The following is a 25,025-nucleotide window of genomic DNA, read 5'->3' on the forward strand; positions in this document are numbered from 1 at the left end:
GCAGTATTAACCTTGTACTGTGTGCCTTGATTAATAGGATTAGGGGGAGCAGATATCCACGACTGCCCTAAATGGGAGATTAATGGTACATTCTGCTCCGTTTTGGCGGGGTGTGTGCGCGTGTGAGTAACGCATGATTGGCTGGATCAGAAGTACGGTGGTCGTTGATTGGAAGGAACAGTACATCCTTCTACAGTTTCAATGGGATTAGGCTGTGATAGAAAGGATTATATACTCATCCTTTTATTTGAGTGGGCAATTTAAGACCTATCCTCGGATTGATGGGATTGGAAGGCATTTTGTTCTGCTGGGATTATGGGCTCACTTCTATCAATTAAATGCATTTGGTTAGAGCCTTTCCTGCCTTCAAGCAGATGGAGGGAAGAATTAGAATCGTAGGAAAGAGTGACCAGGGGCACATCTTTTCAACCCCCTATGCAACTGGGGTGCGGGGAGTACTTCTCAATTCAGGGGCGAGGAGAGGATGCAGTGGGGTTTTTAAAGTAATTGTTCTGATGTACAATGCAGAAGAGCAGGAAAGAGAAGAAATTAAAATCAGGAAGCAAGCTGAGTGCTCAAAACGCTGATTCCTGTCGGGTCACCAGAGGATGTGCTTGAAATTATAGAGATGGGTAGAAAATAATCCCCTTCATGGATCACTGCCTTGTTGTGGCAAAGGGGCTTGCGTAACTCAGTGAAGCCATAAGCTATGCCGTGCAGGGCCACCCAAGACGGACAGGTCATGGCGGAGAGTTCTGACAAAATGTGGTCCACTGGAGAAGGAAATGGCAACCCACTCCAGTATTCTCGCCAAGAAAACCTCATAGAACGTATCACAAGGCTAAAAGATATGATGCCTGAAGATGAGCCCCTCAGGTCGGAAGGTGTCCAGTATACTACTGGGGAAGAACAGAGGGTATTTCCAAGTAGCGCCAGAAAGGGTGAAGCGGCTGGGCCAAAGCCGAAAGGATACTCAGCTGTGGATGTGTCTGGCGGTGAAAAGAAAATCCGATGCTGTAAAGAACAGTATTGTTTAGGAACCTGGAATGTAAGGTCAATGAATCAAGGTAAGCTGGAGGTGGTCAAACATGAGATGGCAAGATTGAACATCGACATCTTGGGAATCAGCGAACTCAAATGGACAAGCATGGGCGAATTTAATTCAGGTGACCATTATATCTACTACTGTGGGCAAGAATCCCTCAGAAGAAATGGAGTAGCACTCATAGTCAATAAAAGGGTGGGAAAAGCAGTACTGGGGTACAATCTCAAAAACGATAGAATGATCTCAGTATGAATCCAAGGCGAACCATTCAACATCACAGGAATTCAAGTCTATGCCCCAACCACTGATGCCGAAGAAGCTGAGGTTGATCGGTTCTATGAAGACCTACAACATCGTCTAGAACTAACACCAAACAAAATGTCCTCTTTATCATAGGGGATTGGAATGCTAAAGTAGGAAGTCAAGAAATCACCGGGATAACAGGCAGGCATGGCCTTGGTGTACAAAATGAAGGAGGACAAAGGCTAATAGAGTTTTGCCAAGAGAACATGGTGATCATAGCAAACACGCTTTTCCAACAGCACAAGAGGCAACTCTACACATGGACATCACCAGATGGTCAATATCGAAATCAGATTGGTTATGTACTTTGCAGCCAAAGATGGAGAAGCTCTATGCAGTCAGTAAAAACAAGACCTGGAGCTGACTGTAGCTCAGATCATGAGCTTCTTGTTGCAAAATTTCAGCTTAAATTGAAGAACGTAGGGAAAACCACTAAACCATTCAGGTATGATCTAAATCATATTCCTTATGAATATACAGTGGAGGGGAGGAATAGATTTAAGGGATTAGACCTGATAGACAGAGTGCCTGAGGAACTATGGACGGAGGTCCGTAACATTGTTCAGGAGGCAGCAACTCAATCCATCCCAAAGAAAAAGAAATGCAAGAAAGCAAAGTGGCTGTCTGATGAGGCTTCACAAGTAGCTGAGGAAAGAAGGGAAGCGAAAAGCAAGGGAGAAAGGGGAAGATATACCCAACTGAATGCAGAATTCCAGAGAATAGCAAGGAGAGACAAGAAGGCCTTCTTAAATGAACTATGCAAAGAAATCGAGGAAAACAACAGAATGGGAAAGACTAGAGATCTTTTCAAGAAAATCGGAGATCTCAAGGGAACGTTTTGTGCAAAGACGGGCATGATAAAGGACAAAGAAGGCAGGGACCTAACAGAAGCAGATGAGATTAAGAAGAGGTGGAAAGAATACACAGAAGAACTATACAGGAAAGATCTGAATGTCCCTGATAGCCAGGAGAGTGCGCTCACTGAACTTGAGCCGGACATCCTCGAGAGTGAAGTCAAGTGGGCCTTAGGAAGCATTACTAACAACAAAGCTAGTGGAGAAGACAGTATTCCAGCTGAGCTACTTAAAGTCCTAAAAGATGATGCTGTTAAAGTGCTGCACTCAATATGCCAGCACATTTGGAACACTCAACAGCGGCCACAAGACTGGAAAAGGTCAGTTTACATTCCAATTCCAAAGAAGGGCAATGCCAAAGAGTGTTCAAACTACCGTACAATTGCGCTCATTTCACATGCCAGCAAGGTTATGCTCAAAATCCTACAAGCTAGGCTTCAGCAGCATGTGAACCGAGAACTACCGGAAGTTCTCGCCAACGCCAAATCGCCAACATTCGCTGGATCATGGAGAAAGCAAGAGAATTCCAGAAAAACGTCTATTTCTGCTTCGTTGACTATGCTAAAGCCTTTGATTGTGTGGATCACAACAAACTCTGGCAAATTCTTAAAGAGATGGGAGTACCAGACCACCTTACCTGTCTCCTGAGAAACCTGTACGAGGGTCAAGAAGCAACAGTAAGAACCAGACATGGAACAACCGATTGGTTCCAAATTGGGAAAGGAGAACGACAAGGCTGCATATTGTCACCCTGCTTATTTAACTTATATGCAGAGTACATCATGAGAAACGCCGGGTTGGATGAATCACAGGTCGGAATTAAGATTGCCGGGAGAATTATCAACAACCTCAGATACGCAGACGATACCACCCTAATGGCAGAAAGCGAAGAGGAGCTAAAGAGCCTCTTGTTGAGGGTGAAAGCGGAGAGTGCAAAAGCTGGTTTGAAACTCAACATTAAAAAAACTAAGATCATGGCATCTGGCCCCATCACTTCCTGGCACATAGAAGGGGAAGAAATGAAAGCAGTGACAGGTTTTATTTTCTTGGGCTCCAAGATCACTGCAGACGGTGATTGTAGCCATGAAATTAAACGACGCTTGCTCCTTGGGAGGAAAGCTATGGCAAACCTAGACAGCATAGTAAGAAGCAGAGACATCACCTTGCCGACAAAGGTCCATATAATCAAAGCTATGGTTTTCCCAGTAGTAATGTATGGCTGTGAGAGCTGGACTATAAGGAAGGCTGAGCGCCGAAGAACTGATGCTTTCGAACTGTGGTGCTGGAGAAGACTCTTATGAGTCCCCTGGACTGCAAGGAGGTCAAATCAGTCCATCCTAAAGGAAATCAACGCTGAGTGCTCATTGCAAGGACAGATACTGAAGCTGAAGCTCAAATATTTTGGCCACCTAATGCGAAGAGAAAACTCACTGGAAAAGATTGATGCTGGGAAAGATTGAAGGCAAAAGGAGAAGGGGACGGCAGAGGATGAGATGGCTAGATAGCATCACTGATGCAATCAATATGAACTTGAGCACACTCCGGGAGAGAGCGGAGGACAGGAAGGCCTGGCGTGCTATGGTCCATGGGATCACGAAGGGTCGGACATGACTTAACGACTGAACAACAACAGGAAAATATTACTTAGCATGGAAAGTAATACTTAGCATTTCTATGCTTCCTTAGAATGTTCAAAGTGCTTCACAGATTATGTCTTTTAGACTGCAATCTTATGCATAGTAAACCCCATAGAAAACAGTGGAAGTAATGCCTGAGTAAACATGCATTGTTAGGTTGGCATAGGATTGCAGTCTATCTGAGAGTCAGCCCTGTTGTACTCACTGGGTCTTACTTCTGAGTAGACACATACAGGATTGCACAGTTAGGCACTATGCTGCGCTAGCTCACTTGAAAGAGCTATATTTTTAACTTCAAATTTCTGCATTTATGTAGGGTAGACTGTATGTGAGGTTAACCATGTGGTTTGTCATTTTATCTTTTAAAAACTATTTAAAAAAACAGCCAACAGGAACTGGGAGGAGATCAGGATTGGGGTTGCTGCACCTCCCACACTGATCCCAATGAAAATCTTTCTCTCTCTCTCCTACATACACACACACACACACACACACGTTGCTATTAGCCCTGGGAGGGAAGCTTCAATTTGTGCCAATTGTATAGTAATTCAGCCATGGTTATTCATGGTTCAATGACATCCAAGTTTGGTTACCTAGGTCTACTCTAAATGGAACTGTGCTTTGAAGCCCTTTATGGCCTGGCTCCTGGATATTTCAGAAAGTGCATTTTCCTACATGATCCTCTTGTGAGTTCAGATCCTTGAATAAATGTTGCTTTGGATATCTTTTATCCTTACGAATAAGTCTGTAAGTATTACATTTGTATGTTACGGGCGAGCAGCCCGATAGGTTATTTATAGTGCATCGACAGACTGAAAAGAATCAGTACTTCCAATTAACAAAAACTTGTGTCTGTTCTCTTGGGAGTAAATTCTTACCCTAGGTGACTTGCTATTTTCAAGGCTGTACTGTCTTTGCCATAAGAACATCTGAAAGCTAGTGTAGTGTAGTGGTTAAAGTGTCAGACTAGGACTCAGGACTAGAACTGAGTTCTAGTTGTTGGAATAAGCAACATCCATTAGATAAACCCACTGTGTGGAAGGGCAACTAACTGGTTGAAAAGCTACTAATGGCACAATTCTATGGTTGTTTAGACAGAAGAAGCCCCTACAACTCCAAGCATGCCCCAGCCAGAACTTTTTTCTGTCTAAACATGCATAGGATTGTGCCCTAAAATTTTAATATATGTAGGGAGTTGGGGTGCAAGATTGCTTCCACTTTTGCCTGTTTTAGTTGTAATAAGAAGCCTATTATTACTAAGTAAAAGTCCTGTCTAAAGCTTGCAGTTTTCTTCTGACGCAGCCATGAGGCTCACTGGGTGACTTTGGACCAGTCACCGACTCTCAGCCTAACCTACCTCACAGGGTTGCTATGAGGATAAAATGGGAGGAGGACCATATAAGCCACCTTCCAAGAAGGAAAAGGCAGCATATGAGTGTAATAAAAATACATCTAGCCCAGTATCCAGCATACAAGGAATGCATAATGACAACAGCCTTCCTGTTGTTGAATGCACAGAATGAAAGCTTTGGCTATTGGACAGTATAGATATTAATAAATAAATGTCCACTTAGTTATCATGGCTAACCTTGTGGGTTTCAAGGAGTGGTGCATTTCTAGTGGAGCTCTCCCTAGGGATGGAATGTTCCACTGAGGTTTGACAAAAACAGATATAAACACCTTTGTTCCATGAGGCCTTTTAAGGACAGGGTTAGTTGGCATGAAGAGCTTGCTGATGATTGTGTCTGTTATTTCTGCGATTAATATACTGTTTAAAAAGTTGTGTTTATAGATATTTGATGATTTTAACTGTAGTCCACCTTGAGAACTCTGGTAGGCCAAAAGAGAAGCTATAATTCAAAAAAGAAGTGATACCAATGTTTGCAGATCTTCCCCATTACAGCTACCAGGCCAGGAGGGCAATGGAGAAAGTGTTCTCATATAGAAGTAATTGCTTAAATCCACTGCTCATTTAGAAGTCACAAAACTGCACCAAGGAGATAACAGCACAATCAGCTGCATACCCGCAAAATGGCAGGAAGTGGGGGGATCAGAGTTTGGTGATGACTATACAGAGCCTGGGTTCAGTCCCAAGAAATGGAATTGAGAAACCCTCTGGCCAAGGCTCAGTAGAGTCTCTGCCAGTCAGAATCAACAGTACTAAGTTTGGTGGGGCAATTGTCCAATTCCACATCAGTCAAGTCATCTCCTCAATGACTACTTTGTTCATTTACACACAATAGAATGGAGTGCATTCATCATGCTGACATGCTCCTGTGTGTTGCTCTTCTGATGCCACCACAGTTCCCTGCAGCACAAGGAACTTGTCTAGGTTATCTCATCTCCCTGACTAATTTCTAGTAAAGAATGGTAGGTGTGTGAAGGAGGTTATTTCCCCGATGGCATGCATTTACTGCAAGACTGCACCTTAGGTGATCCTCTGCAGAGCTGAGGCAGCTTCTCTTAGCCAGCAAAAAAGAAAAGCAGTTGCCATTCTGGAACAAAGAAACTTCAAAGACAGATTGCAAACTGAAACAGCTTAACTACAATTAATTGAGAGGTTCAGTGCTTTCTGCTGTGGCTTGAACAGGGAGAAAGTTGTTGTTTTTTATTTAAATCACACTACATTTTAATCACCTCACCAATACAAGGGTGTTAATGTTATAACCCAACAACTGTTTTGTGAGTGGCCACTGTTAATAAGGTAATTATCACTGTCTGTACTTTTAGCATTTTATTCCCTCTGATCTCACTGTTCACAATTCCCCACTGCACAACTATGTATACCTGTACATCAGAATAATGCTTCATGTATCTTATGAAGTGGATTCTGGTCCACAAAAGCTTATGCATGAATACATTTGTTAGTCTGTAAAGTGCCACAAGACTCTTTGTTGTTCCAGCTGCTTGGCATGAATGTGAAGGAAGAACACGGAAGGCCAGCAAAATCCCCACCCCAGACAGGCAAAAGGGCATTTGAGATTACTTGGGGCCTCTCCCCGAGTACATGGGACAGTGAGAGCACACCTCCCCACCCCCTACTCAACAAGTAAAAGTGATGAATTGGGTCTAGGTTTCCCTAAATGCGCTCCGTATTAAACTGCATAACGGCATTTTCACAGGTTACAGCTTATCCTGCTGTTATAGACACTATTGGATCATGGCCCAAAGTTACATGTTATTCAAATCTTTTTTTTAAAAAGCATGATTAAACTGGGTTTGTTTATTCTGAAGGCGCAGCTGCGAGGTTCTGATCCAGAAAATGCTTCTGATCTGGATCGGGGGCTCAAGTTTCCTCCTGAAAATCAGCCTTCCTTACTACCATTTGCAATAAATGTCACCTTCAGGGGCAAATAACAAACAGGATGGGGATTTTCAACAGGAAACTGGCATGGGGTCCCTATCCAAAGTATATTAACATAAGAAGAGCCCTGCTGGATCAGACCAAAGGTCCATTTAGTCCAGCATTCTGTTCACACAGGGGCCAACCAGCTGCCCATGGAAAGCCCACAAGCAGGACAGGAGTGTAACGGCACCCTCCCGCCCATGCTTCCCAGCAGCTGATGTACATAGGCACCAGTTGTTGCCTGGTGTATATATTCGGGGGCCCAGAGCTATTTTTTCTTTGAAAGAAAAATAGCTAGTAAAAGCATGCGTTTAAAGCATGAATAACATGGCGTGTAGTCTGGCCCAAATTGCAAAGGCCCAGGCATACAGGGAGTCCCAGATTCCAGCATGGTTAAGGTGGGTGGAGGTGCTCCCCCCTGCTGGATGTCACTTCTAGTTGCAGAGGACAGCTGCCGGTAAGGCAAATGGGATCACACTATACCTCTGCATGCAGCCTTGGATTGTGCTTGTGGTGGTGAAGCCTGGTCACAAGCAGGGCCTGTTTTAGGGAAGAGGGGAAAAGGAGACAGGTGAGAGAAGGGGCTATGATGGGGAGAAAGCAAGCTCAGATGGTGGCAGTTATAAAGCTTATTTTGTCTCTGCTACACCATGAACGTAAGCTGCAGTAACTCTGGTTCATACATTGGCGGTAGCTGATCTCTGTCCTCTGCCTTCCCCTCCCCAACAATTGCTGTTCACACAAATATTTCTCTCCCTTTGTGGGGGACATGGGGAGAGAAGATACAGAAGTGAGACCTCTTTGCACTCAGGCATCATTCTGGAGCACCGAGCTCCTACGCTAGATATGGGGTGGAGAAGGGTGTGCCAGTGCACGAATCGGGGCTCAAACAAGTCAAGAGAGAGAGGCAAGACAGAGCATGCATCAGGCGGCAGAGGTTTACAGTGCAAGCCACCGACCAAAATGATGGTTGCAGGCCTTTAGTAAAGCAGGAACGGAAGATTGTGCAAGTGTATGATCACACTCCTGGCGACTAACTGTGGATCCCAAGGGAAGAGCCGGTTGGTTCCACAGAGGGGGCGGGGAGCACCCATTTCAAAATAACAACAACACCTCAGCAGTTGTGCACATTGTTTATTGGAGATGCAGTTTAGCAACAAGGGTTTTGAAAATGGAAATATTCCGCTTGGATTCCCTCCACTGACATGTAGAAAGAACCGTGTCTGTAAGGGTGAACGTGGTGCTCGGATCCCATTACAAGTGAAACACCATTACCTTTCAGGAAACAGCAACTACATATCCTTCAGGAGTGTGGCAAAACAATAAAAGGCTTGGGAAGTGTTTTGTGATGGCAGAGATGTTATCTTAAGACCTATGAACCATGGTAGAAAAGGGGTAAGTCCTTAAGCCCAGGGGTGAGGAACCTTGAGCCGGATGTGGCCCACAGAGCTTTCCCATCTGGCCTACCGGTTACCACCCCCACTCCTCTAGATCTGCCCCTCTGGTTGGTGGGAAACAGTTGGGCAGCATGTGGCATTATGTATGTGCAAGGTGTGCATGGATGGATGGATGGATGGGAGTGGGTGTGGCTGTGTGAAAGAGAAGGAGAGTGAGGAAATGGTGCAGCAAAGAGAGAAATGGGGGTGTCCCTGCCTTCTTTTGGCTTTTGCCCCACAGAGGGAATGTGGCCCCCAGGGGGAAAAGGTTCCCCACCCCTGCTTTAGCGTCTTGCAAAGGAAAAGAAAGACAGCCACATAAATACCCATGCTTCTTCCAAGCAGTTCCTGAGCCAGTATTATCAGTAGAGGGCAACCATTTGCACCCCAACTTCACAGCAACAGGAAAAGGGACAAGTTGGATTAACTCCTCCACCCAGGAGAGAAATAAGGCACTAGGGGAGGGCTGGGGGGCTGATCCAGAGGTTTTGTTCTTACAATACCCCACTTCCCAGGCCATGGGCAAGGCAGGCCCTTTGGAAAGGAAAACGTGATTGCCTAGTTACGGCAGAGCCCAAAGAGGCTGCCACAGAGGAGAAGGACGGACAGCTGCCACTGTAAGGGAAGACAGCGGCAGATGGGTGGTTTCCCCGCCGCATAGGCAGAGACGTTGGAGGCTCCATGGAAACAGGCCCTCACTGGACCTCAGCTGTTCGCTGTGGGATGCAGCCCTCCATCTCAAGTGCTTCAGGCCAGCCCTCATACTTGTTGGAGCTCTTGCTGTTCTTGACATGCTACGGAAAGAGCAAAGTGAGGGTTTAACATGGGTGTCTCACCCACTCCTCTGCCTCTTTCCCCACCCACCCCGGTCTGTGCTCCAGCCATTTCAGGGTGTCTCTGAAATCCACCCACCCAGGAGAGGCGTTTCAAAGTGGCACCAGAGACCCTCCCCTGAGTTTCTGGGGAAGGAAGATGGCCCCAGTACCTGCTCAAAGGGGCTCTTGTCCTGAACCCCTTTGGCTCCCACAAAGACCCAGCTGTCTCGAAAGGCTAGGTCTCGCGCAATTCGGCTGCCCAGTTCTGTGAAGATTTTGCGGGTCTCTTCATTCATTCTGGAGAAAAATAGCAGGGTAGGGGGGAATGTGTGAGCAAATGAAATGTGTGTCTATTCTTCACTCCTCCTGCCCCCTCCACACTCCACTCCCACCCACCTCTTATTCTTATTTAGGCAGCACCAGTCGCCCTTCTGAGCACGCACCTCTAGTGCTGCACACCACCACTATGCAGACCTTGGGCACTAAATAAGGATGCACCTGTATCAGCTCGTTTCCCAGGATATATCCCTGGAACCAGCTGGTGCTATTCAGCCCAGACCCCGAACAGTGTCACTCATCGGTGCTACTGTTCTGGACTGGTTGAAAGTCCAGTCCTCCCTGTTAGGGAGGAGGCCGCTTTCCCGCCACAACGTTCCATGCAGTGTCCCAACAGGCCTTACGCAGAACATCACATCTGCCGACAGGAGGGTCTCCAGCCTCTCGTCTGAAATGGAGCCTTCCTTCGTGGTAGCTCGAGTGCAGCCCTTGCAAAGCTGCACAGCCTCCCCCAAGCCTGTCTGCCCTGATTTGTCAAACTACAGCTCCCATCATCCCCAGCCACCATGCAACCCCAGCTGGCTGATGGGTACTGTAGTCCAACACCTCTGAAGGGTGCCAGGATGGAGGAAGCCTGTGCTAGCACTTGAACACACACACAGGCGTAAGCCAATCTGCTAGCTGGGGAGGGCTCCAGCCACCAGGTCTACTCATGAGTAAACTTCCCAGAATGCAAATTCCACACCCACAAAGAGCAGCAGCAAAACCATTCCAGGATGAACAGGGTCAGGGAGGAATCGTTTGCCCCTCCTCTGCTGGGAAAAGATCCGCGTGGTGCCAAAAGACTAGAGTTCACAGGATGCTAAATTTGCTTACAAAATCAAGAATTTAAACTGGAGTTTCTTCTCCCATCCAAGTGCTGCAGTAGTGAGACAAGCGGCAGCTTCTCAAGTTCTCCCTTCTGTGCCACTCTCACCAGTGCAAAAACCTTGTCCTGTGCCAAATCGGGCTACTCTACTTTGATTTTAAATGGTAGTATGAAGCCACAACCCTGAGCACTCCAATTCTCTTTCTTTCCCTTTCCCTCTTTGAGCTGGTTCACATATGCGTTTCCACCATTTGATATCTGCAGCAGCACCCAGCACCAGCACCGGTGTGAGTGAAGGAGCCATCACGGATCAGATGGAACGTTCATCTTCATGTTTTCATATTCCATTTTATTATTTTAATATGTGAACCACCTCAGGAGTTTTTCACTGAAGGGTGGCATATAAAATATGCTAAACAAGCCACTCATGTTTCACATGATTTTAGACAGAAAAGCTCATCAGGGGAGTCACAGTTTGCACATTCATCGAGGGTCGAGCAATCAAGAGAGTAAGGACAAACAAAAGAAAGTACTTCTTCACACAACACTCAGACTGGAATTTGCTTCCGTGGCATGTGGATAAAGCCTCCAACTTAGACAGCATAAGACAGCATAATAATAACAATAACAACAACAAAACAACATTTCTAAAAGTCTTAACCTGGCACCGAAAAGATAACGCTGTTGGTGCCAGGTGGGCCTCATCGCAGAGATCATTCCAATTGGGGGGCCACCACCGAGAAGGTCCTCTCCCTCGTTGCTGTCTTCCAAGCCTCTCTCAGAGTAGGCAGCCGGAGGAGGAGTTCAGATGTTGAGCGGAGTGTATGTTTGACCTGGGAGAGGTGCTCTGTCAGGTATTGTGGTCCTGAGCCATGTAAGGCTTTATAGATTAAAACCAGCACGTTGAATCGGGCTCGGAAACATATAGGCAGCCAATGCAAGTGGGCCAGAATTGGTCTTATGTGTTTGGACTTTCCGGTCCCCGTTATCAATCTAGCCTCTGCATTTTGCATGAGCTGCAGCTTCTAAACCGTCTTCAAAGACATGTAGAGCATGTTGCAGTAATCTAACTTGGAGGTTACTACAGCATAGACAACTGAAGCCAGGTTATCTCCGTCCAGATAGAGGCATGGCTGGGCCACCAACCAAAGTTGGCAGAAGGCACTCCATGCCACTGAGGCCACCTGGTTCTAGAAAAAACCCCAAGCTCTTAACCTGCCCCTTCAGGGGGAGTGAAACCCCATCCAGAACAGGTTGAGCACCCTCCATCCGGTCAGAAGAACTGCCTGCTAACAGCACCTCAGTCCTGTCTGGATTCAGTTTATTAGCCCTCATCCAATCCAATTTAAAAGGAGATTAGACAAATTCATGGGGAATAAGACAATCAATGGCTACTAGTCACGAATATGAGTATATGCTACCTCCAGCCTCAAACACAGGCTGAAAACAGGATGCTGAGTAGACAATACAGCAATGGCCTTTTCTGTGGTGGCACCCTCGCCCTGGAATGACCTGCTCTTTGCAATACGTCCGGCACCAACAATCATGTGCTTTCAACGATTATTAAAAACGTATTTGTTTACCCTGGTTTTCCCCAACCATTACCTTGTCTAAGCATTGTTGTGCTTTTATAATGATGTACTGTTTTATAATTTGTTGTAAACCGCTTTGTGATTTTTCAAAAATGGGAAGCGGTGTATAAACATTTTTTTAAAAGAAAAAGATGAGGAATCAAATTATAGGCATGCATGTTTGAAGAAGCCCTCAGTGCCACAAGAACTACTTGTGGTTGGATTGGGAATCAGGAGACCCAGGTTCTAGTCCCCACTCAGCTATGAAGCTCACTGGGTGACTTTGAGCCGCTCACTGACTGTCACCCTAACCTACCTCACAGGGTTGTCGTGAGGATAAAATGGAGAGGAGGAGGACCATGTAAGCCACCTTGGGTTCCTCACAAGAGGAAAAAATGGTGGGCTATAAATGTAATAAACAAATAAATAAATGCTGGATTACGGCATAGGCCTTCTTCCTCCCAATCTCCTGATACCTCTGATGGAGCCCAAATCGGAGTCTTGATAGCTAAGCATCAAATAGGAGACCTAGCTGATGTCTGCCCATCCTCAGTAAACTCCTGTTGACCTGGATAGCTGCAAAGAGGGGGATTTCTCCTACACCACTACTTTACATTGATGTAACTGCATGGGTCGAGCACAAGCCACGCTGGCTGCCCGGTTAACACTCACTTTGTGGCAGGGTCGTCATAAGAGGCCACGAACACCAGCGTCCCCTCATGCAATGGCCGGATGAACTTTAACAGCTCATTCACGTCTGGAGGAGGCGGAGAGAGAGACAGTGAGTAGAGCAGGAGGTCTCAGCACAGCTGTTCCTCCAAAGTCTCACACACCGGAGGCCTGGGCTGGGTGCATGCCACAATTCTGTAGAAGTGCAAGAACATTACAGGATGTGGTCTTGGGTGTAGGGTGCGGCTTTCTGAGAATCTTAGCTCCTCCCACCCCCAGACACGAGCAAGTTTCTAGTCCTTGGGGTTGTGGAGAGATGCTTGAAAGTGCATGGGGGCCACGGCTGATGAAATCTCAGAATCCAGAGGGGTGGCTGAACAGCGTTCCCAAGGATTGGAAGTGGGGCTTCAGTGCCCTTTCCCATGATCAGCAAAAACAAATTATGAATTCGTCATATAAACCAACAAGGAGTGCAGGTGAAATGATGTACAGTAAGAGAAAATATATGTCTTCAATTTATTTATTTAAAAAATATTGTTACATTAACATCCTGCTTTTTCCCCTCTTGGCGGCGTACACGGTCCTCTTCTCCATTTTATCCGCACAACAACCATGTGAGATAGGGTTGACTGAGAGTCGGTGACTGGCCCAAAGTCACCCAGTGAGCTTCATGGCCCAGTGGGGACTAGACGCTGGATCTCCTGAGTCTCAGTCTAACACTCATACCACTCCACCACACTGGCTCTCTAATCCACCCTCTAACCCCCCTACCACCATGTATTCTTTTAAAGCACAGAGTATCCACAAGCCTGGCCGTAACTTCCAAAGTCCCTCCACCCATGAGGGATGCCCCACCACATCATCAATGGCTGCCATCCAGATGAAATGCCCTTTGAGCAGCATGGGCAAGGCCTTCTACGTGTCCCAGGCCTCACTTCCCACATCAAGTGTCCAAAGCTGTACAGAAGAGGTGGGGTTCAAAGGGCAGCCTGGTCTCCTCCCAGGTCCAGAATGCACCTTTCAGCACCAGCACCACACGACTAGCTTAAGCACCCCTGTCCACAGAAGCAGTCTGGAAACCATCTGTCGCCATCTCACGCCTTCCAATTCCTGGCTCATGGACCAAGTGTCATGGAGCCAGAGCAATGCCACACTTCCTGGGCAGTCACCAGTGCAGATCAGTCACAGGTCAACCTCTCCTGTTGCTCCTTGGCCCTTCATCCTAAATCCAAAGGCTGCCCGTGGCCCATAACCATGCTGGAGCACAACCTCACGATCCGTCAAATATCCTCTTCCATGGACTCCCTTTTTCTTCTGCAGAGAATTTCCTCAGACCTCTCTCCAGGCAACTCTTGCCTTGCCAGGGACACAGAAGGCCCGTAGCTCAGTGGTAGAGCCCCTGCTTTGCATGCAGAAGGTCCCAGGTTCGATCCCCCGCATCTCCAGGTAGGGCAGGAAAAATTCCTGCCTGAAACCCTGGAGAGCTGCTGCCAGTCAGAGAGCCGGTGCGGCGTAGTGATTAGAGTGTTGGACCGAGACTCCAGAGATCTGGGTTCTAGTCCCCACTCAGCCATGAAGCTCACTAGTGACTTTCGGCCAGTCCAACTCTCAGCCTAACCTACCTCAGAGGGTTGTTGTAAGGACAAAATGGAGAGGAGTATATAAGCCGTCTTGGGACACCTTGGAGGAAAGGTGGGCTATAACTGTAACAAATAAATAAACAACACCAGGCTAGATGGACCAATGACTTAGTATAAGGCAACTTCCTATGCTCCCAAACTCTTAGCAACACAACACACTCACCTCCTGCCCACATGTCGAAGAACTTGGCATCAATCAGCTCTCCGTTCGCCCCTGCAAAGCAGAGCAGGGCAGCATGAGGGACTCGCTTTGCCTGACCCTACAGCATTACTGTCCATACCCCCATAAGCCCACCTCACCATTCACCAGTGCAACGTTCAGGCCCCGGCCTACGTTGTTCTTCACACTGCTCATTAGCCTGAAAGAAAGGGGGGGCAGGTCAGAAGCAGCCCCACCAAGAGATCCCTCAATGAGGCTACCATGGGGCCACATCTGGGGCTTGCCAAGGCTTTGCCCTGGAAAGGATGCCACCCTCCCCAGAATGGGCAGCCCGCGGAGGAGGGGGCCTGAGCAAGCAGATGCGGCCATCTCCACCTCCACTCGGGTGGATTTCACCAGAAGGCTTTCAAGAGCCACGACTTTGGCTCTTCCCTCCCCAGTGGCACTCACTCACATTTTATCCTCCAGGCAGATCTTGGGCCCGATGACGTTCGCGGCACCACTCGTGATCCGGAATGCCAACGAGTGATCTGGGCAGGCCCGCGGGAGGCCACATTTGTACTTCTTGGGCCTGGGTTCTGAGAAGACAGCGGCAAGACAAGAAGACCATGAAATCACAAAGCCCCATGGCTACAGGGACACTTCTGTGTCGCTGGTTTTTGTTTGTTTGGTGCACTACCACATAGCTATTTACTTCAGGAGGGGAGGCCTCTGCAGTGACTTACAGTGCAATCCTATGCAAGTTCATTTATTTATTTATTATTTATTTAATTTATATATCACCTGGCCTCCACAGCTCAGAGAAACGTGGGAAGCTGCCTTCTACTGAGTCAGACCCTTGGTCCATCTAGGCCAAGGCTGATGACACTGGGCAAGTCACACGACACGACAACCCACCCTGAGAATAAGCTACGCAGTGTTGGTTATTTTCGGAACAACCCACAGTGTGTCCGACAGACAATCATGTTCACCGTGGCCTGTCCTCCCTGCTTCCCCCTCAGTCCTTCAGCCAGTATCCCAGTGTCCTGTGCGGCTGAACCCGTCTTGTCTGCCTGTCCCATCCCTCTCCCCACTCTGATCGCGACCCCTTTTTGTTCCCTGGCTTATTTTTTCTCACACACACCCCCCCGCCAAAATTCACACAAATGGAGCTGCAACATTTATTATTTTTTCGGCCCCAGGAATTTGTGCAATTTTTAAAATTAGTTTTGCTTTGTCAGTCTTTCAGAGGTGCGCAAGTGCGCACTTATGGCTGTCTGATATGTCAGTGTCCTCATATGTTTCAGCTGCCAAAGGGAAGGAAGTGTAGTAGGCAGCACACAAGGAAATTGACAAGAGGAGGCTGCATTTTGGCTACTTTGCACATCCTTGACAGTGACAGGTCGGAAAAATGCCCCAAGAACGGGATGGGGACAAGATCAGACACTTAGCAAGGTGATCCTCAGGGTTTTAAGTGTTGAACTGAGACTTGTCAGTGTCCTGCTTCCATTCCACACTTCCCCAAATCTCCAGCTCCTAGAGAAAGGGAAGATCTAGCCTCCCCCACCCTTTCCGTGGCTCCCACGTGCAGGAACGGAACCTGGGCCTTTGACATGCAAGGTATGCACTCTCTCACTGAGCTATCGCCCGATATTAGAGGAATGGGAATGAAGCTTCTCCTGCTGTGAGCTAGGGCAGGTCAGGACCTTCCCCTCAATGAGAAGAGAACGGGGAGTCGGGGAATAACATCCGCTTTCAGCAAATGCTTCCCGAGGCTGGCTGTGTTACTGTTCACCCTCACCGCTTTCAACTCATCTGGACTCACTGCGATGCCTACTGTTGCTGCCTGTATTACTCTGTGCTGGGACCATTCTGATCTGATCAAGTATGTCGTCCAAACCTGACAATGAGGGATGAAGAGTCAGGACAGAAGGAAGGGAGGACCAATAGATTCCAGGGATGGCAGAACGGACACAAAGCCAGGGCAGACACACAGCTGAAAGGGGAAGTGATTTGGATGCCTAGTCTCTGACTTACCCTTGTAATGTCCTACGCCAGGGGTGGGCAGCGCGCAGCCCCTGCTGGGCCCTGCCACAGAAATTCGTGGTGGACATTTTTTGGCAGAATTGCTGCCAAAAATTGGCAGCAAACTGCTATACGGCACTGAAACGGCCAAATTTAGCTTGTTTTAAAGCTAAATTTGGCTACTGTAGTGTTCCGTAGCAAACCGATGGCAAATCAGTGTTTTTTTAGCTGCTGCTGCCAAATTCTGCAGGGCGGCATCAGGAGTGCAACCTGTGGGGGGCAAAAATAGCCCCCAGACCTTGTGAAGTTGCCCACCCCTGTCCTACACACTCCCTCTGCGAATGTCTCCCCCTCCGCGGCCAGTACAAGCTCACTTCTCGCTGGGCGAGGGCAACGGCGGCGGAGAGTCACACCCACCATGCATCCTGCTTCAGACCGAACGGAGCTGTGTTACTGGACAGCTATTCAGAACGGCAAGGCTGGTCTCCAAGACAGCACAGGCAGTTCCAAGCTTCTCCCCACCCCCCAGCACAGCACCACCATTTTTGTGGGCATTTCGGCCGAGTCCTCCCTCCTTGTAGTTGGTGCTCCATGACACACATAATGTCTCTCAAAACTGGTCCATGGGCCAAGGAAGCAAACCTATTCCCTGCATTATCGTTATTTTGTTAAAAGCTCTCCCCCGCGGACAACCCCTTGCAGATCCTGCATCACGCCACGCCTTTGCTCTTTCCCGCTGCCTTTTCTCCCACCTTCCCCTGGATCCAAAGTGACAAGCAGCACTGCAAAACAAGCGGGTAGTCTTTGCTTTCCTCTCCATTCTGCTACAGGAAACTGAAAGAGTTCCTCAACTTAGCGGGAGCGCAGTTCAGCAGAAGTTTCAGAACTGCAAAGCTCTGCTGCTATATGGATCTTAGCGAGGCCGGAATGGGGTAGCGCATTTGCAAGCAGTGCAAGTGTAGACCGGCCCCCCATTGTACTACAACTCCCATCGTTTATGCCAGCTGCAGATGTTGCGAGTTGTAGTCCAACACATCTGGAAAGCACCAGGTTTTTGAGGGGGCCCAAACCCATAGCCCATACTAGCTGTGGATGATGGGAGTTGTAGTCCAAACATAACTGGGAGGCGCCAAGTTGGGGAAGGACGTAGCGAGAGTCATCTACCTGGAGTGGGAGGATTCTCGGGACCTGCAAGGAAGCAGAGAAACAGCAGCATCAACAAAAGCCAGTCCACAGCTATTGCACAGCCTCGTCATCTCAGCTCCTCAAAGATGTAGCAGCAGCCAGATGCCAAGACCAAAGTTACCTTTACTACTTCAGATCACATCAGCAGAGCAGGTGCCAAGAGACTGATTTTACAGGGCTTCAGTCTGATTAGCTTTGGAGAAGACAGTCAAAAAGCAAGACAAGAAAGGCTTTTCTTCATCTTGCAAACTTGGAAGGCGCGTGGCTTGGAGCATCAGCCTGAGCCACCGCTTTTGTTAGACTGATCTTAGATTACAAGTCCCTCCATTTCCATGTTAGAAACAACAGTGCAATACCTTGCAGAGAGGATTTATTTCTTTAAAGCTAAGCAAGAGCATCCCAGCCAAGCAACAAAGGGTTCCAAAGTCCAGAGTCCATGTATTTAATTGTCTAACCCAGCCTCCTGAAGATCTGGACTTCAACTTCAAATTTGGACCTTTTTATTTTCCCAGGCATTTTAGCTTTCTAAATTTTTATCTTTGCTGTTTGAAATCTGTATTTTAAACTCCTGCACTGCTGCTAGGTTTTATTGCGGTTGTATTGTTATATTGTTGTTTTAATGTTCTATATATTTTAAATTGTTTTATTGTGTGTTTGGTTTTAATTTTTGTGAACCGCCCAGAGAGCTTCGGCCATTGGGCGGTATAGAAATGAAATGAATGAATGAATGAATGAATGAATAAATAAATAAATAAATAAATAAACAAACAAACTTCCATCAGCCCTTGCCAGCATGACCAAAGGCTGTGAATGCCAGGAGAAGTAGACCATAAGATCTGGAGGGCACCTGGTTGGGGAAAGCTGGTCTAACCCAAGTCATCTTAGCCTTACAGTTACTAGGGATGCTGGAGAAATTCAAGATGGATTAAAATGAGCTTGGATTTCTAAGAATCCGGCCTGCGACATCCACTGCCGAGCGACCCCCTCAGGCCATGCAGAGTCCGTGGACTTTCGGATGGTTTTTTGCTTTCCCAAAATGTACGCATATTTATTCATACAAAAATACGCACGTTTCTGCTGAGGAAAAGTTGAATGGAATGGGGGAAAATAGGCTAAATGGTACGTACTAAAGTAAATTATGTAAACTGTTACAAAACCTCTTACCTAATTATTTGTGTATTTTTCTGCATGATGAGAAAAAAAAGTTTGCATCCGTCTCTGAGCGGATGACGGAATAAAAGGCACCTGACAATCCGCAAAACACAGAGGGAGCGGATTTTACACAGTTCGTACATCCCTAACAGTTAGCTTGCCACAAACCTGACACAGCTACCTCTCTAGATCGAACAACCAAAGCCATCCTCTTCCCAGCAAAATTATTATTATTATTATTATTTTATTACATTTCTATATCGCCCAGTAGTCAAAGCTCTCTGGCCATTTACAAAGATTAAAAACATTAAGAATACAGTATACAGAAATTAAAAGCCATTTACATAAAAAACACATGAACAGCCAATATACACAAGACAACATATATCTAAAACAACTTCAAGCAAGCAATCTCAAGCAAACACCCATAACCATAAGACAATCCAGGATCGATTAAAACTTATCATATGCTGCCAAATGCTTGGGGGAAGAGAAAGGTCTTAACCTGGTGCCAGAAAGATAACAATGTTGGCGCCAGGCAGGCCTCATCAGGGACATCATTCCACAATTGGGGGGCCACCACTGAGAAGGCCCTCTCCCTTGTTGCTGTCTTCCGAGCTTCCCTCAGAGTAGGCAGCTGGAGGAGGGCCTTAGATGTTGAAAATGGCTGGGGGCGAAGCATGGAGAGGCATGGACAGGAAAGGCAGCAGGGTCTGCAGGCACAGCCGCTCCTTCACACCCCCTCTCCCCCTTATCCCACCATCATCCCCTCTAGGGCTCTTCTCGTTCTTACTGCTGAGGAGCTGCTGCAGGCGAGAGAAACCGCTCTGGGTACCCAACAAGATGCTGACAAGTATCCAGGTCAGCCCTGCTGTCAAGACGATCACGACGACGCGAAGGGGACCTGAGAAGGATTCAGGAAGACAAGGTGAAACCTGCAGCAAGACCAACAAAGCCCTATAGACAGGGGTGCAGAACCTCTTTCAGCCCGTGGGCCAAATTCTATTCTGGAGAGGCTCATGGAGGCCACATTCTAGTGGTGGGCAGGGCCAAAAGCAAAAGGGGTGTGGCCAGCATGAAAAAATGTGCCAGCACATTGTAGCTGAGCGCTCTCATGGCTAGTAACTGAGCCTTAGGAGGGACATTTCAACCTTTTAGACTGGGGGAAGCCACCACCTCCTACTCAGCTCCTACCCTCCGTTCATTTGCCCTACACGATCAGGTGTTTGCTAGGAACTATGGTGCTGGACCAAGGTGGGTTCCTTCCTCTCTCACTGAGGTCACTGGACCTGTGTCATACAAGGTCCAGTGTGCAGATGGGTCAGTGTGGCATCACCATACTGACCAGCTGAGAAAGCATTCTGGCCAGAGTTGGGAGCAGCAGCAGTGGGTGGAGCTTCTACTAAGTCCTGCAGTTCTGCGTGAGATAAAGGGCAGTTGTGTTTGAGGCCGGCTGAGTCTTATTCCCCCTACATATGCAACAGCTTCACAAAAGCTGGGAAACCACCAAACAACTGACAGTCCAGGGGAAGGGGGTGGGGCCATCCGGGGAACACCAGAAGGCCGGACTGGGACCTCAGGCAAGTCAGATTTTGCCCCCGGGGCAGCGCTTCTGCGCTCCTGCCCTGGAGGATTGAACCCAACTGTTACAGTCATGCCATCCTGGCTACTACATCTTCCCCTTGTTGTCCCAGGAACATAAAGCCTCCAAAGGGCCTATTGGATATCAATGGCTAAGCAGTGCGATTCTCTAGCGTAACTGATTCCTCTCATACCCTGTTTTTGCCTTCTTCCAGCTGCAACTCACCTGCTAGTCTCATGGCCTCTTGAAGGTGTCTAGAATCAGCCCCAGTCCAATGCTACTGGGCTCCTGAAGTACCAGGGCCGGTGAGGGATTCGGAGATGGATTAGTCACATGCACCCTTCAAACTGCAGAGATTAGAAGCAGTGGTCAGAATGAGCCCAAGGAACTTTTAAAAATGATAATCCATAGTACAGTCTGCACTACCTCCAAATGTCTCATGGCAAATAATCATGGGATACAACATAAAATCACACAAATGTTAGAATAAAATCCTCATAGCAACTGATGAGACAACAGAAATAAACAAACCATTTAGTCCTGTTACCATGAGGTGCCCAGAGTATGGGCCATTTCACACAGCAGCAAACCTGGGTTTGCCCACAGCCAAAACTGATTTGAGTTTTATTTAAAAGAAATTTATTCTGCCAGGACCCTGTGGGAGCTCGCCGTTTAAAAACAAAACAAAACACCTTATAAGATAATATCAGAACAAAAATATTACAATAGGATCTCAATTACTTAAAACATAGCATCATAAATGTACCCCAGCAAGGACCCAAAAAGCCCTCCTGAGATTAAATAGTTTGTAAGCACTATTTGTAGTGGAAAGACAGAGGGGGAGCTTGCCCCGTGGCTTACACTACCGTCAGAAGTGTTTGAAGCCGCTCCAAATCTAGAATGACAGAGAGGAGCTTCACATCCCACTCCCCAAGTTGGAACAAATGCCTCTACAGATCAGACCTGGGGCAGGAGCTTTGACAACCGCAAATGTTGGTTGGCTACTGAGCCAACATCTGCATACCCCTGCAATCATACCCCTGAAAAGGGCCTCCTTATAAGACATGTTTGGGTATAACTGGGTGCAGGCCTTCAGATACCCCTGTGTGGCAACTGCCCTCCAGATGGTCTGGCCTACAACTCCCATCAGCCCTAGCCAGCATAGCCAATGGTGAGGGGAGTTGTAGGCCAAACCATCTGGAAGGCCTCAAGTTGCCTACCCCTGCTTTAAAAGCCAATACTAGCCCTCTGAACTGGACTGACAACATATTGGCAGGCTTTATAGGAGCTCTGTAATTTGCATACAATAGGAGTTTTGTAGCTCCCTTTTTAAATCTTTAACTTCTGGTTACTTTTCAAAGGCAGCCCCATTGCAATAATCTAATCTTGAGGTTACCACAACACAAGTCTTGGTGACTAGCTGTGTACACATACAATCTAAGCCTTTTAAAAAACACCTGTTTGTCACATCTAACCGCACAATGCACAAAATAGCGCTCAGGCATTTGCATATCTCCAGGGTAAGATGTTCTGCAATTGAAAAACAGCAGATGAGGAACCTCTGTTCCAGAAGCATTGACAAAATCCACATGCTACCCCAGGCACTTAAGATGAAACTGAGGCCTGGCCTTCAGCAAAATGGTGTCACTTCAGGCTGCAGGTGGGGGGGACACCAGATTTGAATATCCTCCCACATTATTAAAAACAACACCACCAAAGCACTTTCCTGTACATTAAAAAAAGAACAAAAAAAACCTTGCACAGCAGGTGAGGGAATTCAAGGGAAGGACTGGGCTAAAACCTTTTCCAGTGTTCTGCCTGTTTTGTATTCTCAGATCAATTTGTTTTGTTCCCTTATTTACTTTGGAAAGCATTCAAAATGTGGTTCCCTCACCTGGAGACTCAAGTGATACAGACCACTGTACCGTCTCACACTGTACAACCATCTAATTTTGTTGCTTGTGTAGACCAGGCTTGGGCTGACTACAGATCCAAGCCAATGTGACAAGAGTGGGCCACTTGTGGCCATCCGGATATATTGGCCTGCAACTCCCATCATCCCTCACCATTGGCTGTGCTGGCTAGGGCTTTTGGGAGTTGTGGACCAAAACATCTGGAGGGCTAAATCCCTACTCCACCATGGCTGCCTAGCTGACCTTCATCAAATCAGTCTCTCTCTGAGCAGGCTCGCACATCATGAGAAGCTACTATGGGTGATTTCCCCATGGGGCTTTTCTTTGTGGCACCAGCTGCCATTCTGAAAATTCAAGCCATGGTGGGGGTGCACCGCAGCTCGTGCGAGGCCAAGTGTGGATTCTGGGCAGATTGTTAACCACACCAACAACCTATCCTCACCCGATTCAGACTAACCAGCTTGAATTTTAAAAATGCAAACAGCAAGCCCTGCAGGGGAATTCACATGCATATCAAGTCTCAGCTTCAACTCCTTTGTAATCAAAGAAGCGTGAACGAGAGGGAGAGCGTTACTGTGAAGTGCTCTGACCATTCCGAAGGGCTATGGAAATTATTGACAAGAATCCCTGAGTTCTAAGAAGCTGAACCAGCTTCTATAATATCCCTGATGGGAGTGCTGGCCTCAGGATTGTGGTGGATGGGTGCCATCAGTGGGCCCCTTAACCTGGAAGAGGCAGGGCATGCAGACTGAGACTTATTTCATGCTCCTTGTTTGCTCTCTGCTAAGTGGGAATAGCAGAGTTGTAAAGGCACCGGGCTTTTTGCCAGTCTCTGAAGCCGGAGCATTTCAGCCCAACAGCTGTACCCTCTGGAGCCGGCCCTGCCTGCATCTCCCTGAACTCTGCAGTGTCCTTTGTTCTACCTTGGGGTAAAACTCTCCCCCCCACACACACAACCTGCCCTAGTTCCATATCCCTGACCTGCATCACCCCCTCCTCCTACAGCTCCAGAGGTCTTAGAGCCAATGGAAACCAGTGTGGTCTAGTGGCTAGAGTGCTGGACTGGGACTCAAGAGATCTGGGTTCTAGTCCCCACTCGGCCATGAAGTTCACTGGGTGACTTCGGGCTAGTCTCTCAGTCTACTCTCACAGGGTTGTTGTGAGGATAAACTGGAAAAGAAGAAGACTATGTAAGCTGCCTTGGGTTTCTTGCAAAAGGAAAAAAGGCAGGATAAAAATATAAAATAATACATTTAAAAAATACGTAAAATGATCCATCCTCCCTTCCCCCTTTGAAATGAGATCTGATCCTCCCACCACCCCCAAGAGTGCAAAACAAGAGTGTGGACTTTTCTACCCCCCTTTTCCAGAAGCTGGGGTGAAGCTTCTTCTTGAAGGCCCATCCCATATTCTTTGCCTCCATGTTAGACCTTTGCAGCAACTGAGCTCAATGATCATCCAGTTTCTTTAACCTTCTTACATTATTCTAGGACTGTCACTCTTCCTCCCCTCCCCCATTCCCTGGGGCTCCAGAGCCTTTTTATACAGCCTTCCTCAACCGGATGCTCTCCAGATGTGCGGGGCTACAACTCCTAGTATCCCATAGCCAGCATGGCTGTCTGGGGGACACTGGGAGTTGTAGTCTCTCACATATCTGGCGAGCATCCTAGTGGGGAAGACTGCTTTAACAGCTGCATGACAGGCAGAAATGCAACTACTGAAGGTTTCCCCTTTGCAAAGGCATGCGCGGGGGGGCGGGGAGCCGAAGCCGCTGCATTTCTGCCAGTCTCGCATTTCGGAAGATTCCGGACCCTCGCCAGAAGGGCGGGCAGCTCCCCGACGACCCCACGCACACCCCTTACCCCCCCCGGTCTCCATGCACCCACAATCTGTGCCCCCCCCGCTCTGGGGGCACCCCCCAGCCCCTCTTGCCCTCCCAGTCCTTGCCACACGCGCAGCAACTTCCCCTGCCCCACATACTCGTCTCCCACACGCCCCAATCTCCTCATGGCTCCCCTCGGTTTCTTCGAGGCGGGCCAGCGCTCCGGCTCCGAGGTGCGATCCACATCCACGATCCGCGCCGTCTCGCCCGGCTCCGGCCTCAAGCAGGATTTTCCTGCCAAGCAGCAGCTCCCCCCGGTGGCTCCGCCCAGCCTCCAGGGTTCAGGCGGAGGCGGCCGAAGTGACCTCCCTTGCGGCGTGATCCGCCCATCGCGGGCCTCCGTCTGCTTTGTCCATCCCGCTCCACGGGAAATGCTGGACCCGTCCCGGGCCAGCAGCGATTGCTCTCCCAGGCCGACCCCATAATCGATCCCCTTCTTAAGACCCAGCTTGTCGCTAGGCTTTTTCCCACTGTCTACTGGCCTCATTCCCCTATCCACCCACAAATATGGGCCTGGAATAATGCATTCCGACTTCACAGCTCTCAAATAAGATCCTCTCGCTATTTTTTTTGCCAGTGTAAACGAAGCCAGTGCCAAACTGGCCAATGTAAACGAAGGGTAAAATACAATACTAACTAAATCCCACTCATTTCAATGGGTCTGCCTTAAGTAGGAGGGAATTTTAA

General features: G+C 47.9%; 1 protein-coding gene across 5 annotated transcripts; it reads right to left on the minus strand.

Moving 5' to 3' along the window:
- Nucleotides 1-8,306: 8,306 nt before the first annotated feature.
- Nucleotides 8,307-24,603, minus strand: FAM3A (FAM3 metabolism regulating signaling molecule A). 5 transcript variants are annotated; one of them, XM_084836079.1, is made up of 11 exons: nucleotides 24,437-24,603; nucleotides 20,769-20,890; nucleotides 19,755-19,865; nucleotides 17,789-17,812; nucleotides 16,425-16,499; nucleotides 15,075-15,198; nucleotides 14,761-14,819; nucleotides 14,624-14,674; nucleotides 12,824-12,908; nucleotides 9,607-9,733; nucleotides 8,307-9,415 (listed from the first exon to the last, which is right to left on the minus strand). In XM_084836079.1, the coding sequence occupies exons 2-11, from the start codon at nucleotides 20,779-20,781 to the stop codon at nucleotides 9,317-9,319; spliced, it is 768 nt and encodes a 255-aa protein (XP_084692205.1). In that variant the 5' UTR covers nucleotides 20,782-20,890; nucleotides 24,437-24,603; the 3' UTR covers nucleotides 8,307-9,316. The 5 variants fall into 5 exon arrangements, with proteins under 5 accessions (XP_084692205.1, XP_084692201.1, XP_084692202.1 ...); XM_084836075.1 differs by lacking the exon at nucleotides 16,425-16,499; XM_084836076.1 differs by lacking the exons at nucleotides 16,425-16,499; nucleotides 17,789-17,812.
- Between the last annotated feature and the right edge of the window lie 422 nt (nucleotides 24,604-25,025).

The sequence above is a fragment of the Heloderma suspectum genome, chromosome 2, assembly GCF_057233095.1.
Source record: "Heloderma suspectum isolate Gila_16-S chromosome 2, 16-S_ref, whole genome shotgun sequence".
Classification (NCBI taxonomy): domain Eukaryota; kingdom Metazoa; phylum Chordata; class Lepidosauria; order Squamata; family Helodermatidae; genus Heloderma; species Heloderma suspectum.